The sequence below is a fragment of the Neomonachus schauinslandi genome, chromosome 3 (genome assembly GCF_002201575.2).
Source record: "Neomonachus schauinslandi chromosome 3, ASM220157v2, whole genome shotgun sequence".
Classification (NCBI taxonomy): domain Eukaryota; kingdom Metazoa; phylum Chordata; class Mammalia; order Carnivora; family Phocidae; genus Neomonachus; species Neomonachus schauinslandi.
Window position 1 is genome coordinate 92032966 of NC_058405.1, and position 24569 is coordinate 92057534.

General features: G+C 35.2%; 1 protein-coding gene across 1 annotated transcript in view; it reads right to left on the bottom strand.

Annotated features, from left to right (window-relative positions):
* Positions 1–4393: 4393 nt before the first annotated feature.
* The window catches only part of PTPN4 (protein tyrosine phosphatase non-receptor type 4), a 221241-nt gene continuing 201065 nt past the window's right edge, over positions 4394–24569 (bottom strand). Inside the window, exons 20-27 of the mRNA XM_044913261.1 lie at positions 22237–22403; positions 20866–20956; positions 20719–20780; positions 17767–17913; positions 15866–15994; positions 13381–13529; positions 11530–11665; positions 4394–4720 (exon numbers count right to left, since the gene is read on the bottom strand). Coding sequence (XP_044769196.1) covers positions 4634–4720; positions 11530–11665; positions 13381–13529; positions 15866–15994; positions 17767–17913; positions 20719–20780; positions 20866–20956; positions 22237–22403 — 968 coding nt within the window. The 3' untranslated portion in view covers positions 4394–4633. The remainder of the gene's footprint in view (positions 4721–11529; positions 11666–13380; positions 13530–15865; positions 15995–17766; positions 17914–20718; positions 20781–20865; positions 20957–22236; positions 22404–24569) is intronic.

Below are 24569 nucleotides of genomic sequence, written 5' to 3' on the forward strand. Positions count from 1 at the left end.
ATTTGGTGTCTACCCAGGACAACTTCACCAAGATTATGAAATTAAAGTGTCTAATTTCTCACTGATATAGGACTTGTTTTTGATAACACTGAAAGGCTTACTGTACTAATTGCTACTAAGAATAAATGAAGTCAGAAAAAAAGAATAAATGAAGTTGGTATAGAACAAAAAACTATGTTAATAGTTATAGACATTGTAAAGTAAGCTGAACCCCAAAAATACATTTTAGGGATTAATTTCACGGGCTCTTTATAAAATTGCTGAACTTACTTATCTATTAGCAGTTAGCGCTCAAAAATGTTTTATTATTATGTAAATTCCTTAGTAGCTATACAATTCACTAAGAATTTCATAAAAGAGTTGCTGTAACTTATGTTGTGATCACACTGAGACACCAATAAATCTTTGCCAACAGATCAGTAATTCTGATATTTGAGAAAATTTAGTGGGTTTTAATAACATAGCTGTTTTACTTGGAGGAAACAACATACACGCAAAAATGACTGCAGACATTGTGGTTGGACAGTTAAAGCAACTGTGGGAAGCAATGATAATACTGTTACTTTGTTGATGTGGCATAAAAGCCAGCTGTGACGTAATTCAACTTTTTCATGTCATATTATTAAGAGATGTTTATTCCAACAAATATTTACCATAATGTATTTACTCTAAGTGACTTATATGTAAATTCACCTAAACTACAAAATAAAAGAGATGTAAACATATCCCACCTTATTGTGGTATAAATAATTTTAATGAATTCAAAACTACTTTGGCAACCTTACTATCAGAGTATCTTAAATATTCAAAACACAGGTATTAAATAGAACATTGTTAAAAATTCTCGTTTCTTTCTTCCTTTTAAGATTATAAAATAAGTAATGCTTTAATTCTACTACATGTTCACATTATGAACATAAATTATTTGATTATAAGTGGACATATATTCTAAATCCTAGTTCTATGTTTTAAGTGCTTTTAAAAATTAGTCTTCTAATTTACATTTCAGAATGTTTTCATACTGCATGTGTATCAGCCTAAATACTTTACAAAAGCTTATGTTCTATCAGGGAAGCATGACTAGCAAACTGAGTCAGGGTCCTAATTAGGATCACCTTTTAAAGCCTACTTATTTTCTAAATTGACATCTTCTAAGGTCATCATAGTTATTAAATAAAAACACTGCCTGAGTATAATTCTTGAGCTGAAACAGACTAAAATTCACAAGAATTTATGATATTCATATATGATGCCTAAAATAATAGGAGAAGGTGAGATTAGATAAAACCACTCAGGTTCCTTTCAGCTCTCAAGTTAAGAGTATTTCTAGTGGAGACCGGAGACTTTTGCTCAAATACCTGATTAGACCTGATCAGATCTGCCAACACATTATAAACAACTCTATACTTAAAATAATCCTTTACCCCTGTTAGCATCAGCCTTTATGAAACACACAAATATATAAACACACAAAGTGTGTGTCTTAATGGCTTACCATACCTCTTTAAGTTTGAAGTCAGTTTCTATATATAAATTTTCTCCTTACTCTTAATCATATCGATCAACCCCTTCCCCCCCCTCCTACTTGTGCTAGCAGGCCACACAAAGGACGTTATTTCTTACACTGTTTACTCGGCCTCTATTTTGAATGGATGCATTGTTTAACAAATACTACCAATTCTTCTTGTGAATGTTAAAGTCTATTCCAAAATATTCTTCATGCTATGTACACAGTGCTGACAAATTGGATGCTCAATAAAACATTTAAAATGAACATGGTAAAACCATTTTAAATCAGAGAGGAAAGGTTTTCACAAACATTTCTTAGCATTTACAAAGCCCCCTGATTCACCAATACCTATTTCCACTTGTGAGAATAACAGTCAGCACTGACTTCTAGAGTGTGTGTGTGGGGGGGGGGGGCGGTAAGCGAACAGGGGAGTTATGGGAGGAGGGGGAGAGTAGTTCAGATACAAGAAATTTGACATTTTATTACACAATATTACACTGATATGAATGGAATCTAGAACTACTTGGCATTTTATTAAAGCTAGGATTATTCCTAGAACCCTATTTAGATTGATAAACAGGTTAAAAAATTCTTAGCTGTAATGGATAAAGTCTTATCTGTTGGGTGAACAGAGAAGCATAATTAGCATATCCATTTTAAGAAGCTGTGAAGGATAATTTATTTTAAATTTAAGATCCTAATAAATATGTCTTTAAAAAGGATCTATTCTGTACATAAAAATACTGACAGAGGGTAGCTACCAGATGAAAAATCCATATATGAGAAACTTAAAGGTAATTCTAAACTTCTAATATTTATCAGTTAAAGACTGGAATTAATGATTACAAAAGGCAACAGTGCTCATTGCCAACAAATTATTAGAGTTTATCTCAGAAGTGTAAACGAAAGTGTAAGTTAAAGAACATAGCAATCATGACATTTATCTGTTTATATCTATACAACTGTATCTTTTTATCTTTTTAATTTTTGGTTGTCATATTCTATCCATACAGTTAGAACAGATTTTAATTTAGGTAAAAACTATCAAAACAGTTATTAATTATGTAGACCCCCAACATGATTTTAGTTGTTCACTTTTCAACTTACCATGATGTCATAGAGCAGCCTAAATTGTATTTATCCGTTGGTAGAGAATGGAATGTTCAAATAAGACTATAGTTATTTACTAATTTATACTTTCTTGGCTGTGAAACCCAGGGATAGGAGAATTTCTCTCTGACATAAAGGTTATGTTACTTTTCTCTTAAAAAATTAAAATATTTGATTATAATAATTTATTTGATATCTTGGCTATTAATGTTTAGGATTTAACTTCCCAAAATTTATTATTATGGATTCTGAGTATTTGAAATAACATCATTTCTATTACACTGAAGATTCTTAAATGTGCATCCTCCCCCCTCATACTAAATGGCATTCCGAAACTATTCAACTCTAAGTTTTATCAAGACTATACAGAAGTATTCGGAAACCACTAGGAAATGAATCTGTTTTAACCATAATCCATATAATTGTGTAACATAACATTTCAATAGGTGAGCAAGTTTCCACTTATATTAAAACTGGGCAATTTTAAAGTTCTCTCTCTCTACAGACTTAAAAAAAATCCTGAAGAGGAAAATACATACATCCTTAAAGGGAATCAGATCCTCCATCAGGCTGGACAATCAAAACTCTCCATATTAACATGCTTATAACTTAATAAGTATATATAAACTAGAGTAATTTAATTGTATGCAAAAAAACCCCAGCAAAACCCTCATTTCAGTTGAGGGATTACATTTAGAAATAAGTCAGTAACATTTCATTCCCTGTTTGAAGTATCCCAACGAACAGACCAGTGTGAACAAAGCTTGAAATGAACTGAAATGAATGCTTTAGAGTAATAATTTAGACAGTGATAGAAATAAATCACAATGAACTGCTCTATCTTTAGCGAAAATATGAATATGTTTAACTTTAATGTGCATATTAGGTGCCATTTCTAAAGTTAGGGATAAAATAAATAGAAAATTTGAATAATAAAGCATCTTTTGACTTGAGCTGCTAAACTGTAACCCTTGTCCCGCAGGAAAGGCATGAGCAGATTTTCGACAATTCCACAGCAGCAGCACGCTCACTCAGTAGAACACAAATTACCTTTGCTTCTTGTGGCAAAATACAGGAAAACTGAGTAAGAAATAGAATTTCCATACCCTTTTTTGACTGCGTTAACTCTTCATACAAGAAGCTATGTTTTAAAATGTGAACTGATTCAAAATGCATAAAAATGTAAATGTACAATATACATACATACCTCCTAGTGGGGTCAAATGAGTGCCTTTTCATTAGACATACAAAGACGTCTCAAGGCACTTAAGGGGTTAAGACACAATGCATGCATTCCTTTACATCAAGTATGTGAAATCACATGATTTGGAATAAGCCAACCTTATGATAAATATAAGTTACATTATTAAATTCAAGAAAATTTGTAGATTCATATTTATACTTTCTATAAGATGCTGGTAAATGGACAATGTGCAGCATTTCCTGGGAAAAGCAAATTCCATCTTTCTTCTCATGAACAGCAGGTCTCTACAGGGGGAGTACAGGGAAAGATGTGCTGCATCCATAGGCAGTGTACTGGCTAATATTGAGAATGATATTGCTAAAATTTAAAAAATAAAAATCTGGTAACCAGTATAGTAATAAGTACATGAATCACTGGGAAACACCAGAGCTGACTCCTGATGTTTACTTCTTTTTGCTTTCAAGATACAGGTGTATAACAGAGATGATGATAATTCTGAGCCTTGTTTGTGGCAATTCTACCAGAAGGGGACTGCATGGCACCACCACAAATTTCATAAATTACCCTGAACATACTCAGTTATTCACTATTTGTTCGGAGCAAAGCATGAAATAGTCTTCAAACACGTGAATTACAGATTTTGAGAGAGTGACATTTTCTTAAACATAAAGTGCAACAGTGCTGAAGTTTTCAGTTTTTGTTAGTTCTTCATTTGTTTTGTCTAAATGCCATTTCCTGCAAGCAGAATTATGGCACAGTGAATATAAGAGAAAGCAGTTTTCTGACCCATGTCCCAGACTTTTGCTTTCTTATTTATTTGATGATGTAGTTAAGGGTTTAACAAATCCTTCTTCATAAACTTTCAAAATAGCTTCACATACAAATCTGTATTGACTCTGAAAAACAGAAAGAATAGAATTGATCAGAAAAACCAGAACACAACAAAAAAAGAAAAACATCTCACTTGGCTTGCTTATTAAAGAAAGGCAAAGTAAAACTGCACAGAGATACCATTTTTCACCAACAGAATGGCAAAAAATAAAGTCTGAAAACATATTTTGTTGGCAACACACTCATACATTGCTAGTAGGGATGTAAAATACTACAATTTGGCAGCATCTAATAAATTTACATTAATTTACCTTTCACCCAGCAATCCCATTTCTAGGAATCTATCCAAAGATAAACTAGAAAAAGAAATTGAAAATATACATTCATAAATAAGGCTATTTGCTGCTAGATTATTTATAATAACGAAGGGTAGGGACAATCCAAATGGCTACCAGGAAGGGGCTGGGTGAGTAACGGGTGGCACATTCTAACAGGGGAATATGTGGTGGAAGGTTGGGAGGGGAAGAAATGAAAGTCTACAGATCACTATAAAATAATTCCAGAATATCTGTTTTTTTTTTTTTTGAAGATTTTATTTATTTTATTTGAGAGAAAGAGAGAACATAAGTTGGGGAGGCAGAGGGAGAAGCAGGTTCCCCACTTAGCAGGGAGCCTGATGCCGGGTTTGATCTCAGAACCCTGAGATCATGACCTGAGCCAAAGACAGATGCTTAACTGACTGAGCCACCCAGGCATCCCCAAGAATATCTTGTTCAGTCAAAAAGCACGGCAGAGAAAAATGCACACAATGTATTCTCTTAATAAAAGAAAACGGGGGAGGGATACAAATGTCTACATTTCTCAATATATATGTCACAAAAAAGGGAAGGACAAATCATTAAAACATGATTTCCTATAAAGGGACAGGGGAATAGAGTACAGGAGAGGGGTACAGACTAGACTTCATTGAATATACTTCCTTCTTTTAAAGATTTTACTTTGGAACCACATAAATATATCCCATAATTAGAACATTAATTTTAAAAATCTCTAAGTTGAAAATAACATGAAACAAATCAATGCGTCTATCTAGTTGACAGCATAACCACACAGAGAGGAACTATTTCAAGGGACTTTGTAACAGTAATACGAGTATCTCAAAGAATATACCCAAAAAGTGGAAAAAACTGAAAATTCTTTTTAGGAACTATTTTGTTGGTGGCAGTAGTGTTCTTTTTGTTATTCTGAGACTGTTATGTCATGTGTAATAAAACAAATGACTATTTGTGACAGTCTAAATCTTTCATTGCTGGTCTTGTAGAGAACCATTTATTCTTATTAAAGATGAATGGGTATAAGATGTAAAGTAGACCACATTAAGTAAAAACACTGTGGTCCTAAATTTGTATTGGAAGCAGCAGTATCAACTCCTAAGTTTGTTTTCTTAACTCTGGCAATTGAAGATTTCTAGAGACAAATACTAACACCAACTGAACAGCAATAAAAACACCTACTTCTCAGAAGGTGGTTTCTAAAATAATTTCTCAAAACAAAATAAACAAAAACCCATTACTTTCTGGGGGGAATTATGGATTCTAAAACTGGGGGGGGGAGGGGGAGTATAAGCTGGGGCCTGGATATCGTCACTACTAGCAAAGAAGCTATTCCATTACTAGGGTCTTGACAAAAAAAGATTAGGAGCCAGGCTGAATAGGTTCCTGCTGGCCCAAAAATGGGACAGTTTAGGCATCATTAAAAAAAAGTAACTACAGTGGGTTGAAACATATCACATATGTTTAAATCCATGATTTCAGAATAATATCAAACAAAAGTATGAGGTCATCATTGGAAAAGGCAAGTGAACCAACTCATTATACTGAAAACTTATAAAGGGGAAGCATTAAGTGTTTATCTTGCTTTTCCTATACTGCCTGTATATACCACTGGTTAACCAATAGCTGATGAAAAGTTTCTCTTTAAAGAAGGAATAATAGACTATCACCACTCTTCAAGACCCATAAGTTAATAATGTAGGCACTCATCACCCAAGGCTACTAACATCATAAAAAGAAAGACAACCAGACATTAAGTGCCTTTTGAAAGAACGGAATATCACCTAATTTGTTCAAGTCTATAGATCCATTTACCACTTTTAGGAAATACAGAGAATACTCGGTTTGTTCATCAAATAAACTGCAAGAAAAAGAAAGAGACACAGGAAGAAGTGATAGTTTAAAAGAGATTTAGGAGACATAAACCAATCAAAATTTGTGAATTGTATCTGAATTCTGATTTTATACAAATGGTAAAAAAAAAAAAACAAAAAAACCCCCAAAACTCATTATGTATGATATAATCCAACAATTTGATTTCTGGGTATACATATACAAAAAAATTGAAAACAAGATCTCAAAGAGACATCCATACATCCAGGATCATAGCAGCATTATTTACAATAACCAAAGCGTGGAAACAACCCACATGTCCATTGGCAGATGAAAGGATAAATAAAATGTGGTGTATACACAATGAAGTATTTTTCAGCCTTAAGAGAAAGGAAATTCTTCCACATGCTACAACATGGATGAACCTTGAGAATATTAAGCTGAGGTAAGCCAGTCACAAAAAAGCAAAAACTGTACAAATCTACTTATATGAGGCACCTAAGTAGCACATAAGCACCTATGAATTTGACTACCTAGAGTAGTCAAATTCATAGAAACAGAAAGTAGAATGCTGGTTGCCAGGGGCTGGGAGGAGAGGGATAATGGAGAGTTGTTGTTTAATGGGTATAGAGTTTTAGTTTTGCAAGATGAAAAAGTGCTAGAGATAGGATGCCCAACAGTGTGAATACACTTAACATTACTGAACTGTATACTTAAAAATGGTTAAGATGGTACATTTTATGTTGCGTATTTTACTATAATTAAAAATGCATTATGTGTGAATATAGATACAAAAACCTCAAGAAAATACTAGCAATTCAAATCAAGCATCATATATAAAAAAGAACTGTACACCATGTCCAAGTAAGATTTACCCCAGGAATGCAGGTTTAACATCGAAATCAATATAATATATAACACTGATAAAATAAAAGACGAAAACCACATGATCATTTCAATAGATATAGAACAAGCATTTGACAAAACTGGACACCTTTCATGATGAAAACACTCAACAAACTTGTAAAAGAGGGAACTTCCTCAACCTGATAAAAGGTCCGCCTAACAAGATACTTAGTAAGTGAAAAGCTGAAAGCTATCTCCCTAAGACCAGGAACAAGACAAGGATGTCTGGTTTTACCACTTTATTTAACATAGTAGTGGAGGTTTTAGCCAGGTACTTGAGTAAAAAAAAAAGAAAAGGAAAAGAAAAGAAAGGCATCTAAACTGGGAAGGAAAAAGTAAACTATATTTGCAGATAACATCTTGTATATAGAAAATCCTAAGGAGTCCACTTTCACAAATAAAAAACTATTAGAGTTAATAAATGATTTCAGCAAGGCTGCAGCATACATAAGCAACATACAAATCAATTTTATTTTTATACCCAAGCAATGTATACTCCAAAAATGAAATTAAGAAAACATTTTCCCTTAAAATAGCACCAAAAAGACTAAAAAACTTAAGAATAAATTTGACAAAAGTTCAAGTCTTGCACACTGAAAAGTATAACACATCACTCAAAAAAATTAAAGACATAAATAAATGGAAAGACATTTTGTGTTCTTGGTTTGGAAGATGAAATATCATTAAGATGGCAGCACTCTCCAAAAATGATAGATAGATTTAATGCAATCCATATCTTGCTTTTTTTGCAGAGAGAACAAACTAATTCTAAAATTCATATGGAAATGCAAGGGACGCTGAATAGCTAAAAGAGTCTTGAAAAAGAGGAACACAGTTGGGAGAATCACATTTCCGGACTTCAAATTTTATTACAAAACTACAGTAATCAAGGCAGTATGGTACTAGTATAAGAAAAGGCATACAAATCAACGGAAGAGTTGAAAGTCCAGGAATAAACCCTTACATTTGTGGTCAACTGATTTTTGACAAGGGGCACAGAGACACGACAGAACAGTCTTTTCAACAAATGGAGCTGAGACAACTGGATATCCACATGGAGAAGAATAAAATTGGAACCCTACCTCAAACTGTATGTAAAAATTAACTCAAAATAAATCAGACATATGTAAGTGACAGTGAGACTATAAAACTCTTGCAAGAAAACAGAGGAATAAACCTTTGCGACCTTGAGTTTAGGCAATGATTTCTTAGCTATGACACCAAAAGCATATGTGATTAAAAAAAATATATGAACTAGACTTCATCAAAATTAAAAGCTTCTGTGCTACAAATGACATAATCAAGAAAGTGAAAGAACAGCATGGAAGCAAACATTTCCAAAACAGAGATCTCTAAGACACTTTTATTCGGAGAATATAAAGAAGTCTTATAAGTCAACAATAAAAGGACAAAAAAACCCAAACTGAACATAGGGCAAGGGGCACCTGGCTGGCTCAGCTGGTAGAATGTGCAACTCTTGATCTCGGAGTCTGTAAGGTTGCGCCCCACATTGGGTATAGAGATTACTTAAAAATGAAATCTTTAAAGAAAAGAGCCAAAGACTTGGACAGTTCTCAAAAGATATACAGATAAATGGCCAATAAACACATGAAAAAATGCTTGATATCATTAGTTATCAGGAAAATGCAAATCAAAACCATAACAAGATACCACTTTATGTTCAGTAGGATGGCTAAAATAGAAAAAAGACAGGGGTGCCTGCCTGGCTCAGTCAGTGGAACATGTGACTCTTGATCTCTGGGTTGTGAGTTCAAGTCCCATGTTGGTGTAGAGATTAATTAGAGTTAAAAAAAAAAGATAACACGTGTTGACAATAACGTGGAGAAAATGGAACCCTCATACACTGTCAGTGGAATAGCCACTTTGGAAACAGTCTGGCAGTTCCTCAAAAGTTTTAGCAGAGTTACCATATGACCCAGCAATTCCTTTTCTGGATATATACCCAAGAAAAATGAAAACATATTCACATAAAAACATATACACAAATGTTTATGGTACCATTATTCATAATAATAAAGAAGCTGAAATGATCTAAATGCCCATGAATAGATGAATGGATAAATAAAATATGGTATATTCATACAATGGAGTATTATTCAGCAGACCCTCCCCAAAAGAGAGAGAGAGAGAGAGAGAGAAATGAAGTACTGATACATACTACAGAATGGATAAATCTTTAAATATTATGTTAATTAAGGAAGCCAATTACATAAAAGACCAAGTTATATGATTTCATGCATATGAAAGGTCCCGAATAGGTAAACCAGACTGAAAGTAGATTAGTGGTTGCTTCAGGGACGGGTGGAGGGGAGGTTGGAGACCGTATGAAGGAAAATAGGTATGGGGTTTCTTTTTGAGGTGATGAAATGTTCTAAAATTAGATAGCAATGATGGCCGCAAAACTCTGTGATATACTAAAAACGACTGAACTGTACACTTTAAAAGGGTGAATTTTGTGGTATGTGAATTATATTTCAATAAAGCTGTTCTAAAATAAAAAAACAACTTATATGAGACAAATGGAAATTTGACTATAGGTTATTTGATAATATTAAGAAATTACTGTTAATTATACATGTTTACATGTGATGACGGTATTATGATTTTGTTTACAAGAAAAACCACTCATCTTTTAGAGATACACACTGAAATATTTATAGACAAAATAATCTGATGTCTAGGATTTGCTTCAAATACCAGGAAAGTAGGTGACAGTATAGATGAAACAATATGGCACATGTTATTGGGTCTCAGTACTCAACACAGTGTTCATTTTATTGTATTGTCTACTCTTGCATATGTTTGAAATTTTCTATAATTAAAAGCTAAAAAAAAAATGACACGCATTTATTAGGTCATATAAGTTAATTCATTTCAGTAACCTTAGTGCCATCAACAATGCTAACATTTCACCATGGCTTAATATAAAAAATAATCTTAACATTAAAATTCCATGATTCCTTTTTTTTTTTTTTAAAGACTTTATTTATTTGTCAGAGAGAGAGAAGAGAGAGAGAGCAAGCACAAGCAAGGGGGGCTGCAGGCAGAGGGAGAGGGAGAAGCAGGCTCCCCACTGAGGAGGGAGCCCAATGCGGGACTCGATCCCAGGACCCTGGGATCATGACCTGAGCCGAAGGCAGACGCTTAACCGACTGAGCCACCCAGGCGTCCCTCCATGATTCCTCTTTTGATTCCAGGAATATAATTTAGAGTCTGTGTAGAATACAATAAGCTAGTAGCTTAATTTCTATGACTTTTGTTGTTGTTGCAATTCAAGTTCTTATGTTAAAAGAAGGTGATTTCACCACAGCTGTTTCATCAAGAACTGGTCTACCAAGATTCTCCAGTTCAGGGATGCTATTGTTCTTGGCATCCCACCTGACTAACAGAGGGAAAGTTCCTCTGTACCTCTTCAAGCACTCACGAATTCACATGATAAGGTGGTACTAACAAACAGTTTCTGTAAAAGACCAGTTAGTAAATATTTTAGGTTTTGCAAATGATATGGTGCCTGTTACAACTTCTCAACTCTGGTATTTCAGGGTGACAGCAGTCATAGACAATATGTAAACAAATGGGCATGGCTATATTCCAATAAAACTTTATTTACAAAAACAAGTAGCAGGCCAGATTTGGCTTACAGGCAGTATTTGCCAACCCCTGTGCTAGGGGCTATTGGCTCCTGTCAGGGAATTAAAAAGATAAAAATATGGTTTGCCATATACATTGGAAACAAAAATCATGTTGAGAACACACATATGTACATGAAGTGCAATACTTACAGGTGTTTGGATCATCATGGCTCGTTGATCTCTCATTGTTCTTACAATGTCTAGTGGATAAACTGGTTGATTGCATTCAATGAGACACATGGCTGTTTCCATAGTAATAAGAACCCCAGTTCTTCCAATTCCAGCACTGAAAGAGATAAATAAGAGGCAGTCTCATTGATAGTATTCTGTTAAACTTCTTGTGGCTTCTGTGCAGTAAATAAAAGTACTGAAATACAATACAATAGAAGAATAATTTGATTTTAATTAAAAGCTTTATATTACAAAAGTAGAAAGCCAACTAAAAAATACTTTGAAAACTGAAAAACATTTCACACTTAATACAGATTAAATGGTTTGTATCTACTCCTCCCCCACTGTTAGCTGTAAAAATGTTACTTTAAAAGAGTTACATTTCAGTTTTTTAAATCTGAACAAGGTATATAAGCTTACTGGAGCAGCCTCCCTTTAATGCAAACTAACGGGGCACCTGGGTGGCTCAGTTGTGTGGCTGACTTCAGCTCTGGTTATGATCTCGGGGTCCTGGGATGGAGCACCGCGTTGAGCTCGCCACTCAGTGGGGAGTCTGCTTGTCCCTCTGCCCCTCCCCTCCGCCTGTACTCTCTCTCTCTCTCAAATAAAGTCTTAAAAAAAATGTAATAAAATTCAGGATGCTGGGGTGGCTCAGTCGGTTAAGCATCTGCCTTTGGCTCAGGTCATGATCCCAGGGTCCTTGGATGGAGTCCCACATCGGGCTCCCTGCTCAGTGGGGAGCCTGTTCTCCCTCTGCCTGCTACTCACCCTGCTTGTGCTCTCTCTCTCCCTCTGACAAATAAATAAGTAAAATCTTAAAAAGTAAAATACAAAATAACAAAATTACAATAAATCATTAACAAATGCAAAAAGACAACAATATTTTCCACACTCAAATTGGTTTTTAAAACCAAATTTAATTTTTATTAAATTTTGGAATTGGGATAGTCAAGAACAACTTTTTGAAGTATTCTCTGTGAACATAATAGCTATAGCAGCTGTTGGGGATTTAGGATATGAAATGACCAAATGTGTTCATCAATCCTGCCATGTTGCCTCTCATACATTTGGTCTACAATCTGTTTTGATGATCTGAAAGTCTGCTCTGAAAAAAGTGCTGGAAAGTGTAAGGATGAGGAGATACCTTTATTGAGGAGATACCTTTATTTATTTATTCAGAGGACTCAACACAGCTTATGAATAAATCACTTTAATAACAGAAGTGGCTAGGATAAGGAGAAGATAATTCATTTTCCTAATCTGGGTCTATGGCAGTGAAGGCTGGAGTCCCTGTATTTGGCCTTTCAGAAGGCAGAATGGGGCCCGAGTATGAAAGGAAGAAAAGGGTAGCCTACCACTGTTCACCTGGAGCTCTTGGGAGTAGCATATCCTCTGATGGTATTGGGTAGAGCCACTCTGAGAGAGGGGAGAGTACTTAACAAATGTCCTGGGAGGGGCCACAGGGCGGGAAAGAGTACACTGCTGGGAGGAGGAAATCTAAACCCTTAGGCTGCAACTGAATGCCTAGTATATTAGATTTCATCAAATCTAAGATACCATCCATTGTAAGACACCCAATGTCTGAGATGTTAAACTATGAAAAAGACAAGGTTCTAAGAATCAATCAAGTATTATTTTTACTTCTTATGATAAAGATTCTGACAATCATATGTTGGAACATATCCTTTGCCTTCCAGCTTCAGATCATAGTTGTGGGTTCGGTCTAATTACCACAGTGACGATAACAACTTAAGGACAAAATAAAATACACATTCCCTTTTAAAAGTGACTTATCAGGTCAACTATTCAATCATAAAAGACAGAAAATACCTGCAATGAACAACAATAGGTTCTTCCTTGCCAGCCCTCTTATTTCGTACATGACAAACAAAATCCAGAAAGTCACTTGAATCATCAGGAACTCCATGGTCAGGCCAGGCTATGTACTGGATCTGAGTGAGCTGACGACTCTCATTTTTCTAAGTGTAAATGAAAAATTATGCACCTTAACTTAGGAATTATCTTTAAAATATAAATATTTGTGTCATTTTAATTTTAGAAGAAAAGCAAAAGAAACTATTCTCACCACCCCCCAAAAAGTAATGTAAATTCAATAAAACCCAAAATTTCAATGAAAAAGAAAGAAACCATTTTACAGAAACAGTTGTATCCATTAAGTATCGGCTACTTGGATCACTATTCTTATAACTCAATTTCTGCATTTATATTTTTCAGATGACAAATAAATAGGCAAAAACAAATTAAGATACAGAGAAATGTTTAAAGAAAACTAAAAAAGTGTTAGGTGAGCACAAATGGTAGGGGAAAAAATTTTTTAATAAGCAAAGTTGGGCTAATTCTGAAAAACACAAGTGAAATAATGGAAATTAGGAAAATAAAATCTCAAAATAAATGTAGATTAAAAACCGGAGATCACAAAAACACAAAGTCCAGTCAGGGTTTAATTCTTTTTTTGGGAGCCAAGAGTCAGTAAAATGGAGAAAGGTATTATTATTGGATTTATACATCTTGGTTTAAATATTGACTCTGCTGGTTAAGGCACTTAACATTTCAGAGCCTTACTTTTTCAACTGAAAAATAAAATAACATCTATACCTCACAGGGATAGTCTTATGTTGAAAGGATTCTATGAGAGGACCTTTAAATCACCCAATCAGCTGTTTGCAATCATACTCTCAAAAACTGGTAGGTATGGCCATTCAACACTATGAAATCTGGTTATTGTCATTTACATTAAAGGGGGCTTCCAGAAAAGACCATTAAAATACAAGGTAATTAAGAAAAGGACTAATGAACGAATTCCCAAAGAGACCTCAGTATAACTTGATAACTAGTTTTTCAGAATCCTGTGAAATGGATTGAAGGTATTTAATATAGACTACCTTTGATTATTATTGTTAACAAAATTTAATGGTACCAAAAATTATAAGAATGGGTAATGTAAAATGGGTATTATGTTCTGGGGTATATGTGTCAGTCCATCCATCCATGTATGTATGTATCTGGTATATAAGCAAATGTATTTTCCCAATTATATTTGTCTCAAACTTTAAAAACTAATTTGTGTCTTGTCATAGTTCTGAGGTGCTCAAGGTTTGCAAAGAAAAGCCGCTGTAAGTTTATAAACTGCCATGGGTAACTTATAGGTGGAGCATAAAGAGATTATGCTGAAGATATAAATATTATTTTATATGGCCAATATACAGCCTTTCATACCCATTTGGGAAAATGAAGAAATATCCTATTGACTTACCTTGTTAAATTGGACCAGGAGCTACACAAGCCCTAAATCGATTCTAATGGAATCTCTAGTTCATAAGATTTTGAAAATTTAATTTTTTATTTCTTGTAACTTAGCTTTATTCAATACCAGATTCCTTTATTATAAATCCCCACAACTTCTGGCTCCTTCCCTTTAAGTCAGTAAAGCTCTGTCTTGCTGGGCTCCTTTATTCATATTCAGGGAGGTGGAGGGGGATGGGGTGGAGGATTTGAAGCTTTCATTTTCAAAAGGCTTAACCACTGATGGGATAGGCATGGGTATTCAAAGCCTGTGCTATTTGTTCTTCTCTAGCAATTGCTTTTTTCTTCTTCTAGCCCCCTTCAAAACCAAAGATGCCTACAGGGGATATCTAGCTGCAGGCAGTGAAAGTGGGGTGTACTATCTTTAACAGCCTGACAAGACTGGCAACATGCGATGCTCTACACTCATCTTCCAATTGAATTACTGAGCCATCATTTACTAATCAGTTTCCATTTCTGGCTCTGGATTTGGAAGCCAAAGAGGAATGACCCAGGTGGTAGTAGGAACTAGCAATTACACAAAGCTATAATCTGTCTACTGTCAGAGGATCCTGCCTACAATCTTTTCTTCTTAATACTGGGGAGACTGAAATTGCACTCCTTCACCCTTTTACAAAAAGGATAATAATTTGATAGCTCTCAATTATTCTTTGTATTTCCACAGATGTACTCAAATACTTTATTGATATTACTGGCAGGAAGAAATCAAACACAGCCATGGCATAATTTTTATGAAGAGGCAAAATATTAAGAATAATAACTATTATTTACTAGAATCTTTTTTTACTGACCATATTTACCTAGAGAAATTGAAGATACATTTAATATAGTAGGAGAATATACTTCATAAGATTTCAAAGAGTTCCAATGAAGCAAATTCAGGAATTTTTAAATATTATTTCCTAGTAACCAGGACTCAACATATTTTCAGCTTTCAAAGTTTTTACCTTGAACATAACCGTTCTACTGAGTGGATATCCTGCCTTCCTACCTCTTGGTTAAATAGTGTCATCTTCCTGAAGATATATGCTGTGTTTCCTTCTTCTGAGTGGCAGGTGACTTGATAGCATCCATAGGATGAACTTCCTGTGGGTTCTGGCCAATACTGGTGACACTTAACCTGACATCAATAGATTTAAGAAAAATATATAATTTAGGTTCTCCAATTTTAAAATGTTTTAATTTTTAAAAACTTTCAAGCCTACAGAAAAGTTACAAGAGTAATCTGATGAGCCCTCATATATCCTTCACCTAGATCTGCCAACTATTAAAATTTCTTCATCATTCTTTTCTCTTTGTAATAATAATCTGTTTGGCTATATTTTCAGACTGCAAATATCCTGTTTATTACAAGTTTTCACCCAATGTTTTACCATTCTTGATTAATTCTTGCCTGAATCATTTACTACTATGAGAGTGGCAAAATGGTGCACTAAACTCAGTATTTTTAGATTTAAGTTAACAATGAGAAAGAATCTCTAACTAAAATGCCAATCTATTTTCATAATTAGGATATTAAAAAAACAGCTTTACTCTCATATAATTCACATAGAATTTACCCATTTAAAGCACATAATTCAATTGCTTTTAGAACTGTGCAACCATCAGCACAATCACTTTTAGAACATTTTTTCACTCCCCAAAGAAGTCCCATACCCATTAATAATCACTGTGTGTTCCTCTATCCCAACCCCTTCTCTCACTCCGGACCTAGGCAACCATTAATCCATTTCCTGTCCTCTATGAACTTGCCTACTCTGGACATTTCAGGTAATGGAATCACATAGTGTGTGGTCTTTGGTGACTGCCTTTGTTCACTTAGCATAATATTTTCTAAGGTTCACCCATGTTGTAGCATGGACCATTTCTTCATTTCTTTTTACTGCCAAATGATATACAACTGTATGATAACACCACATTTTATCTGTTATATTTGGATTGTTTCCACTTTTTGGTGATTATGAATAATGCTGCTATGAACATCTATGCACAAGTTCTTGTGTAGACATATGTTTTCATTTCTCCTGGGTATACCAAGGAGTGAAACTACTGAGTTATTAACTCTATGTTTAGCCTTTTGAGAAACTGACACTGTTTTCCATCATTTTACAAATCTAGCAGCAGTATAGGAGGGTTCCATTTTCTCCACATCATTGTCAACACTTAGTATTATCTGTCATTTTTATTTTAGTCATCCTACTGGATATGAAGTGCTACCTCTTTGTGTATGTGTGTGTTTAAGATTTTATTTATTTGTGAGAGAGATAGAGAGAGAGAAAGAGAGCACAAGCCGGGGGAGCAGCAGGCAGAGGGAGAGGGAGAAGCAGGCTTCCTGCTGAGCAAGGAGCCTAATGCAGGACTCAATCCCAGGACCCCAGGATCATAACCTGAGCCGAAGGCAGATGCTTAACTGACCGAGCCACCCAGGCATCCCTCTTTGTGGTTTTGATTTTGCATTTCCATGGTGACTAATAATGCTGAGCATCTTTTTATGACATTACTGGCCATTTAAATATCTTCTTTCAAGAAACATCTACTCAGGTTCGGCCATTTTTAAATTGGGTATTTACCATTTCATTGTTGAGTTACAGGAGTTCTTTATATATTCCACATCAAATCCCTTATCAAATACATGTTAATTCATTTAGATAATAACTGATAATAATAGTGGCTAACACTTATATAGCACATTTATTATGTGTTAGTCACTATGATTTTAATAACACAAGAAAGAAAGTTTAAAGGTTACAAAAAAGACTAAATCAATGTGAATATTTTGACGATATATGCAATGTAAGTTGAAAAAAGCCCAAGCAAAAAAAAAAAAAGAAAGAAAGAAAGAAAAGAAAAGAAAAAAGCCCAAGCAATTTGTAAGATTCAAGTATGACTTACTCTGCCACGTTCAACTTGTGTAGTCAACATTACAACCATAGAGGAGCCTTGTTCCCAAGTCATCTGCCAAAAATCTGTACAAGTGTGTGGTAATGGCCCTTGACAAGCAATATACTGATTTATAATGCTAGAAGAAGGGATTTCCATCTAAAAAAGCAAAGGACACAAAACTCAAGTGTTTTACATTATTACTTTTTGCTATGATCAAGTATATGAAAATCATCCACGAAATAACAACTGAATACAACTAATCTCAATAAACAGCAAAGTCAGTAAAATAAGCCTTTACCAATAATATCTTTAAAAAAAAGAAGAGAGGGAAACAAACCGTGAGAGACTTTTTTTTTTAATATTTTATTTATTTATTTATTAGAGAGCGAGCGAGAGAGAAACAGCATGAGAGAGGAGAGGGTCAGAGGGAGAAGCAGGCTCCCCGCTGAGCCGGGAGCCCGATGTGGGACTCGATCCCAGGACCTTGGGATCATGACCTGAGCCGAAGGCAGTCGCTTAACCAACTGAGCCACCCAGGCGCCCGAGACTTTTTTTTTTTTTAAAGATTTTATTTATTTGACAGAGACAGCCAGAGAGGGGACACAAGCAGGGGGTTGTGGGAGAGGGAGAAGCAGGCTTCCCGGGGAGCAAGGAGCCCAATGCGGGGCTCAATCCCAGGACCCTGGGGATCATGACCTGAGCCGAAGTCAGACGCTTAATGACTGAGCCACCCAGGTGCCCCAGTAAGAGACTCTTTTTGTTTTCCCCAATAAGAGACTCTTAATGATAGAGAACTGAGGGTCAATGGAGGGAGGTGGGTGTGGGAGGGGCTAAATGAGTGATGGGTATTAAGGAGGGCACTTATTATAATGAGCACTGGGTGTTGTAGGTAAGTGATGAATCACTAAATTCTACTCCTGAAACCAGTATTATACTATATGTTAATTAACTAGAATTTAAATAAAAATTTGAAAAAGAAGAAAAATCCCAAATCTTTATTAATAATTTCTTTATCTGAAGAAATTTCTTAGTAGTTATACATATTTATCTTTTAATTACTGGAAACAGAAATTTAAATATTTTCCAAAGTACTCTTACAGGTTTAAGAGAAGCTTTACAGAAAACCCTGTTTTAGAGGCAGAGACTTGGTACAGAGATAAAAATACTTGTCTCTAAACAGCTTACTGGTAAAATTTGCAAGGAGCAAAAATTCTGCCATTTGTTTTAGTTCAGACTTAACGAATAATGTATAATATATAATACATACATACATATGAAAAGATAGTAGAAAATATTTTAAATTCATTATTTTCAGGAAGAGTAAGATCATGAGTATTTGGGAAAGATGAGTCATCATCCTACTACATTTTGAGACTTAATGAAAAAAGAAGAAAAGTGACACATGCACCATGGCACTGGAAGACTACCAAAGGGTGAAGAGAGAAAAATGTCTCTCTTCCTATCCCAGCTTCCAGTTCACACCCAGGAAAGAATCCTTTTTTCTAATTTCTAATATATCCTTTCAGAGATACTCTATATACAACACACAAATGTAGATGCAAAATTCTGTTTTCTGTAAAACATAAAAGGTAGCTTATAATGTTGTTCTGCACCTTGTTTCTCTTTTTCCACTTTATCTTTGAGATGTCAGATTTTATTTTTTTAATGGCTCTGCATATACCGTAATTTATTTAACAAACACTTAAGTTGCTGGTAATCTATTTGCTACCATAAACAAAGCTGCACTGAATACTTTTGTAAACTCAACATTTTTGTTAGTTACCTTTCTGAAGAGGTTGTACCTATTTATACTTCCATCAACAATGTATGAGGAATGCTTGTTCCGCGATAGTCTCCTTAATATACTGATAATCCCTCATCCACAATTCTGAAACTCCCAGTGCTGTGAAGTGTAAGTCTGTCCTTTTTTGGGTACACCTGACCTCATCTGGACTCATCTGACAGCAATATCTGGTTAATCTAAGACTACTTACAGTCTTTATAAGTCCCACTCAATGGAAGTATCAATAGTTTGCTGAGTATCAATACACTGATTACAGGGTAATGTCTCATAGTCTGCTAGGGATGTTACTTACTACAGTCTATGGTGCAGGCACTGAATAATTAAAAAAAAAAAATCCAAAAAATTCTGAATCCTAAAGTGTATTTGACTCCAAGATTTCAGATAAAGGATACAGACTTATAAATGATATTATCACTCTCTTTGATATTTCAAGTCTAATAAGTGAAAAATAGTAATTCCTTCCAGTTTTGATTTGCACTTTTCTTTTTGTGAATTTAGACAAGAGTCTAAACTTTAGAAAAGTCTTTCCCTTTCTGAGATTTTAAGCCATTCTCATAGATTTCCTCCAAGTACTCTCATGATTCCATTTTTTAACATTTATATTTTGATATATCTAAAATATGTTACATCAAGAGTGAGTAGGTGATGTCTTTATAGATAAATGATATGAAACATGGATCTGTTTCAAAACAATCTAGACAACTGTTGAGCTGAGTGATGTATACATGAAGGTTCATTTTACTTTTCTTCTACTTTTGTATGTTTGAAATTTTCTACATTACAGAGTTAAGAAAAGAAGTTAGTAATCCTTTTAATCCCAATAGAAGGGAAGGAAAACGTCCTTACAATGATATATTCTAGATTATATCTAGATATATTACTCAACTCATTCACTAGATAATCTATTTTTATCCTTCAATGATTTAAAAGGCCATCTCTACCATAAACAAAAGTCTAGCCATTATTTCAGCTTATTCTATTCCAATGCTCTATGAATATGCTAATATGCCAGTACCAAACTATTTTTTTAACATCAATTTTATACTATTTTTCAATATCTGAAAGTGTTAATATTTTCTCAAGGTTAAAAGGAACCTCAAAGTTTATGGTGGTCCCTCTTATTCCCAATGACAAAGGCATAATAAAAATAAACTTACATTTATATAATTTGCATTGATATAGTCTTCATTACCCTTTAAAATGACCCGTGTAGCATCATCTGAAAAAAATTTAAAAGAAAGAATGTTTTGATAAAGTTAGGCTAAAAAGATTAAACTTAACAAACAGAGATGGTAGATACTTACAAGGCGAAATATCTCTGTATCTATTTTTGGAAATATTTTGAGGTAATTTGGCACAAGACATTGTCATTCCAGGTTTTTTCCGATATAGTTGCTAAAAAAAAAAAAAAAAAAGGGGGGGGTTTAAAAAGAGTCCATCAAGCCTTTAAGAGATTCTGTTTTGTTTTTCAGGATTATTATTTTTTTTTAAATTTTTTTTAAAGATTTTATTTATTTGACAGAGATAGACTCAGCGGGAGAGGGAACACAAGCAGAGGGAGTGGGGGGAGGGAGAAGCAGGCTTCCCACACAGCAGGGAGCCCGATGCGGGGCTCCATGCCAGGACTCTGGGATCATGACCTGAGCCTACCAAGGCAGACACTTAACGCTTAACGACTGAGCCACCCAGGCGCCCCTGCAGGATTATTTCTATGCTAACAACAAACAGGTTTTTTCCTTAGGGTACCTCATCCATACAGTGATGTACCTTAGGCTAGCAGGATATTGAAACAAATTCGCAAAGCTGAATTCTGCACAATTTCTGACATGAATTATATATTGTATTTTTTTAAATGATAAAACATTGAAAATAATTTTGCTTACAGAAAAGTAACTGAAGTTATGAACAGCAAATCTGCAGAGAACATTTAGCTCTCATTTAATTTGAGAGGTTTAAACAGTATATGAACCAAGAACAACTTTTTTTTTCTTTTTAAACATTTTATTTATTTATTTATTAGAGAGAGAGAGAGCACAAGCAGGGGGAGCGGCAGGCAGAGAAGAGGGAGAAGCAGGCTCCCCAACGAGCAGAGCCGGACTTGGGGCTCAATCTCAGACCCTGGGATCATGACCTGAGCCGAACGTGGATGCTTAAGCAACTGAGCCACCCATGCGCCCGAAACGGAAAAACTGACATGCCCTAAATGATTTACAGTCACAAATGTTTTATAGTCACTTATCAATAGCACATACTTTAGAGCAACAACTATTAATGATGACCAACTAGACAGACAAAAATTAGAGAAGGATAAAATATGACAAGGAACAAAAGTTATTTTCCTTTAACTCAGGATTTTTAGCTCTACCGTACCCTATCTTCATCTGCCACCTTTCATAAAAATAGCTATTGAATTACAGAAAAAAATTTAGTTTGATGACATATGCATAAAATCTCCTTATTCCTCTCTTTTAAAAAGATACCTATTTATGTAACTACAGCTAGTATTTTGGGAGCAATGTTTAAAACTATGTATTTTAGAACACTTTTTTTATGTCAAATATTTCACAGAATACCATTTCAGTTTATAAATTATAAATGATAAATTAGGCAGTTAAGAAACCATGAAATTAATTAGAAAATATGGCCCAACATCCTTTCCATGCAGTATTACTTACATCAAATTGTGTCAGGACTGTTCCAGTGATAAGTCCCTCGGCTAGCTGGATCATTGACTCCCGCAGCGAATGGTCATCCTGATGGACGCTATCTAGTGGGGCTTTCTCCGGAATGTACTGGAAGTCTGGCTCATTTTCTAGCTTTTCTTCCACTACATCATATACAGCTAAAAAAAACAAAAAAGCCACACGGAAATCTTAATCAATTGGCAAAAAGAATTTACCAGATGTGTTCTTTAATTGTGTCAGGAAAAAGAATTCATCAGATCTGAGTCAGGTGTCACTGTGTAAGGGACAAAGTGGCTGTGAAGTTGAACTTTGCTGTACCTTTAGGGAAAAGAAGCGTTCTTGGCCATATTGCTGAAAATGTCTGTAACTTGAAGAGACAATTAGAAAAAGAGGAGCTGCCAAGCAGCAGCTCAGACCTGCCCTTAAACTGTCGGACCTAGAACAAAAGTAGAAACAGGGACCTATATACCATACATCCAGATATGAAAAAACACAAATAACTTGAGTAGAGTGCTAAACAAAACCTGTTCTATCCTCTTTCCTCGACACATCTACAAAACCTGGGAGGCCAGAACCCATGGTCACAGTAGTATGAAGAGACCCAGACCCCAGACTCTGGCCTTACTTCTTTTCCCACACTAAACTCCATTCTTTAACATGGGAGCCTATGAACATACGTGCGAACATACCAGCCCATATGTAAGTTTGTTCTCCACTCCTCTGCAAACTGCTGCCTCTTAGCTACCCTGTTGGCCTAGGGGTATGTATACCGCGTGATCCACCCATGGGAGACTGGATCTAGGGAAAATAGCCACACAGGCCCAGGAAGTGGGATCAGAGCTACTTGGACAGAGAACTGAGGGTTGAAATGAGGTGGTCTAGAGAAGAAGGAGTGGTCACAGGTGATAGTGTGGCATGTCCTCTTGGTCCCACAAAATCCTGATCCCCACAGGTAAGGGAAAAAGCTGAGAGAGAGCCAGAGTAGAGCCAAGCTAGGGGCCTCTTTTGCCCATGCTTAAGAGGTCTGGTTCCTGTTCAGATGTGTGCACTTCTGAGAGGAATAAACTTCTGAAAAGAAGAATGAAAAGAAAAAAAAATGTGTGAATGCATTTTGTCTAAGAAGGAGATTTAAAGGAAAAAACCCAGAAAAACAAGCTGTTTGTTTTTTTGATACTTTTTGTAAATACAGTTTTAAAGGTTGATTAAGTGTCGCTTTATTTTTTATTTTATTTTTTTAAAGATTTTTATTTATTTATTTGAGAGAGAATGAGAGAGAGAGCACATGAGAGGAGGGAGGGTTAGAGGGAGGAGCAGACTCCCTGCAGAGCAGGGAGCCCGATGCAGGACTCGATCCTGGGACTCCAGGATCATGACCTGAGCCGAAGGCAGTCGCTTAACCAACTGAGCCACCCAGGCGCCCTTAAGTGTTGCTTTAAATAAAAAGGGACACAACAGACTCATACTAAAAGTAAATACAGGTCCCAGTCCAGATATTTTCTTATTTAGAGAAAGCACGCAACATGCAAGCGGGGGAGGGACAGAGAGAGCACGTGTGAGAGAATCTTAAGAAGGTTCTACCCCCAGCATGGAACTCCACACAGCCCTGAGATCATGACCTGAGCTGAAATCAAGAGTTAGACGCTTAACCGACTGAGCCACCCAGGCACACCCCCACAGTCCCGATTTTGACAACAAAACAACAGAAAGATCTTTTGCAAAGAAATAAGCCCTAGGTGGTTTCCCCTCCTAATTTAAAGTATAAATAAAGTGATTTGGAATTGCAAAAAGACAGGCCTTTTCCATTATATGGAGTTTTGTTCATATTCTGGCTCTGTACAAGTCATGAATTTATGAGCAGATAACTGAATGTCTTGGTGCTAAAGTGCCTTCAACTATAAAATGGGGATAATTCATCTATCTCATTGGATGCCTGTAAAGATTAAACGAGAATATACAAAACAGCCCAGGTGAAGAACTTACTATTAAGTTCCTTAGGATCTGTTATCAAGAGAAAACAGAACAAGCAAAATTGAGAGAATATTATTCTTAGTATAAAATTTAAGTTGCATTATGTGACAGAAAATGCCTAATAATGAATCACCTAAGTATCAGGTCCAAATGAATGAGTTCCTTGAAAAGTCAAAATAGAACATTCTGTTGAAGTCCTCTGAATTTTCTCAGAAAGCCAATTCTAGGCCACGAATGCAGAAAAACACGAAGTAGAGAAGATAAAATGAAAATGCCTGTTTGTACCTAAGAGACAAAATGAGAGTTCTGTATTTTTCTTTTTTTTTTTTTATAAATTTTTTTTTTTTTTAAGATTT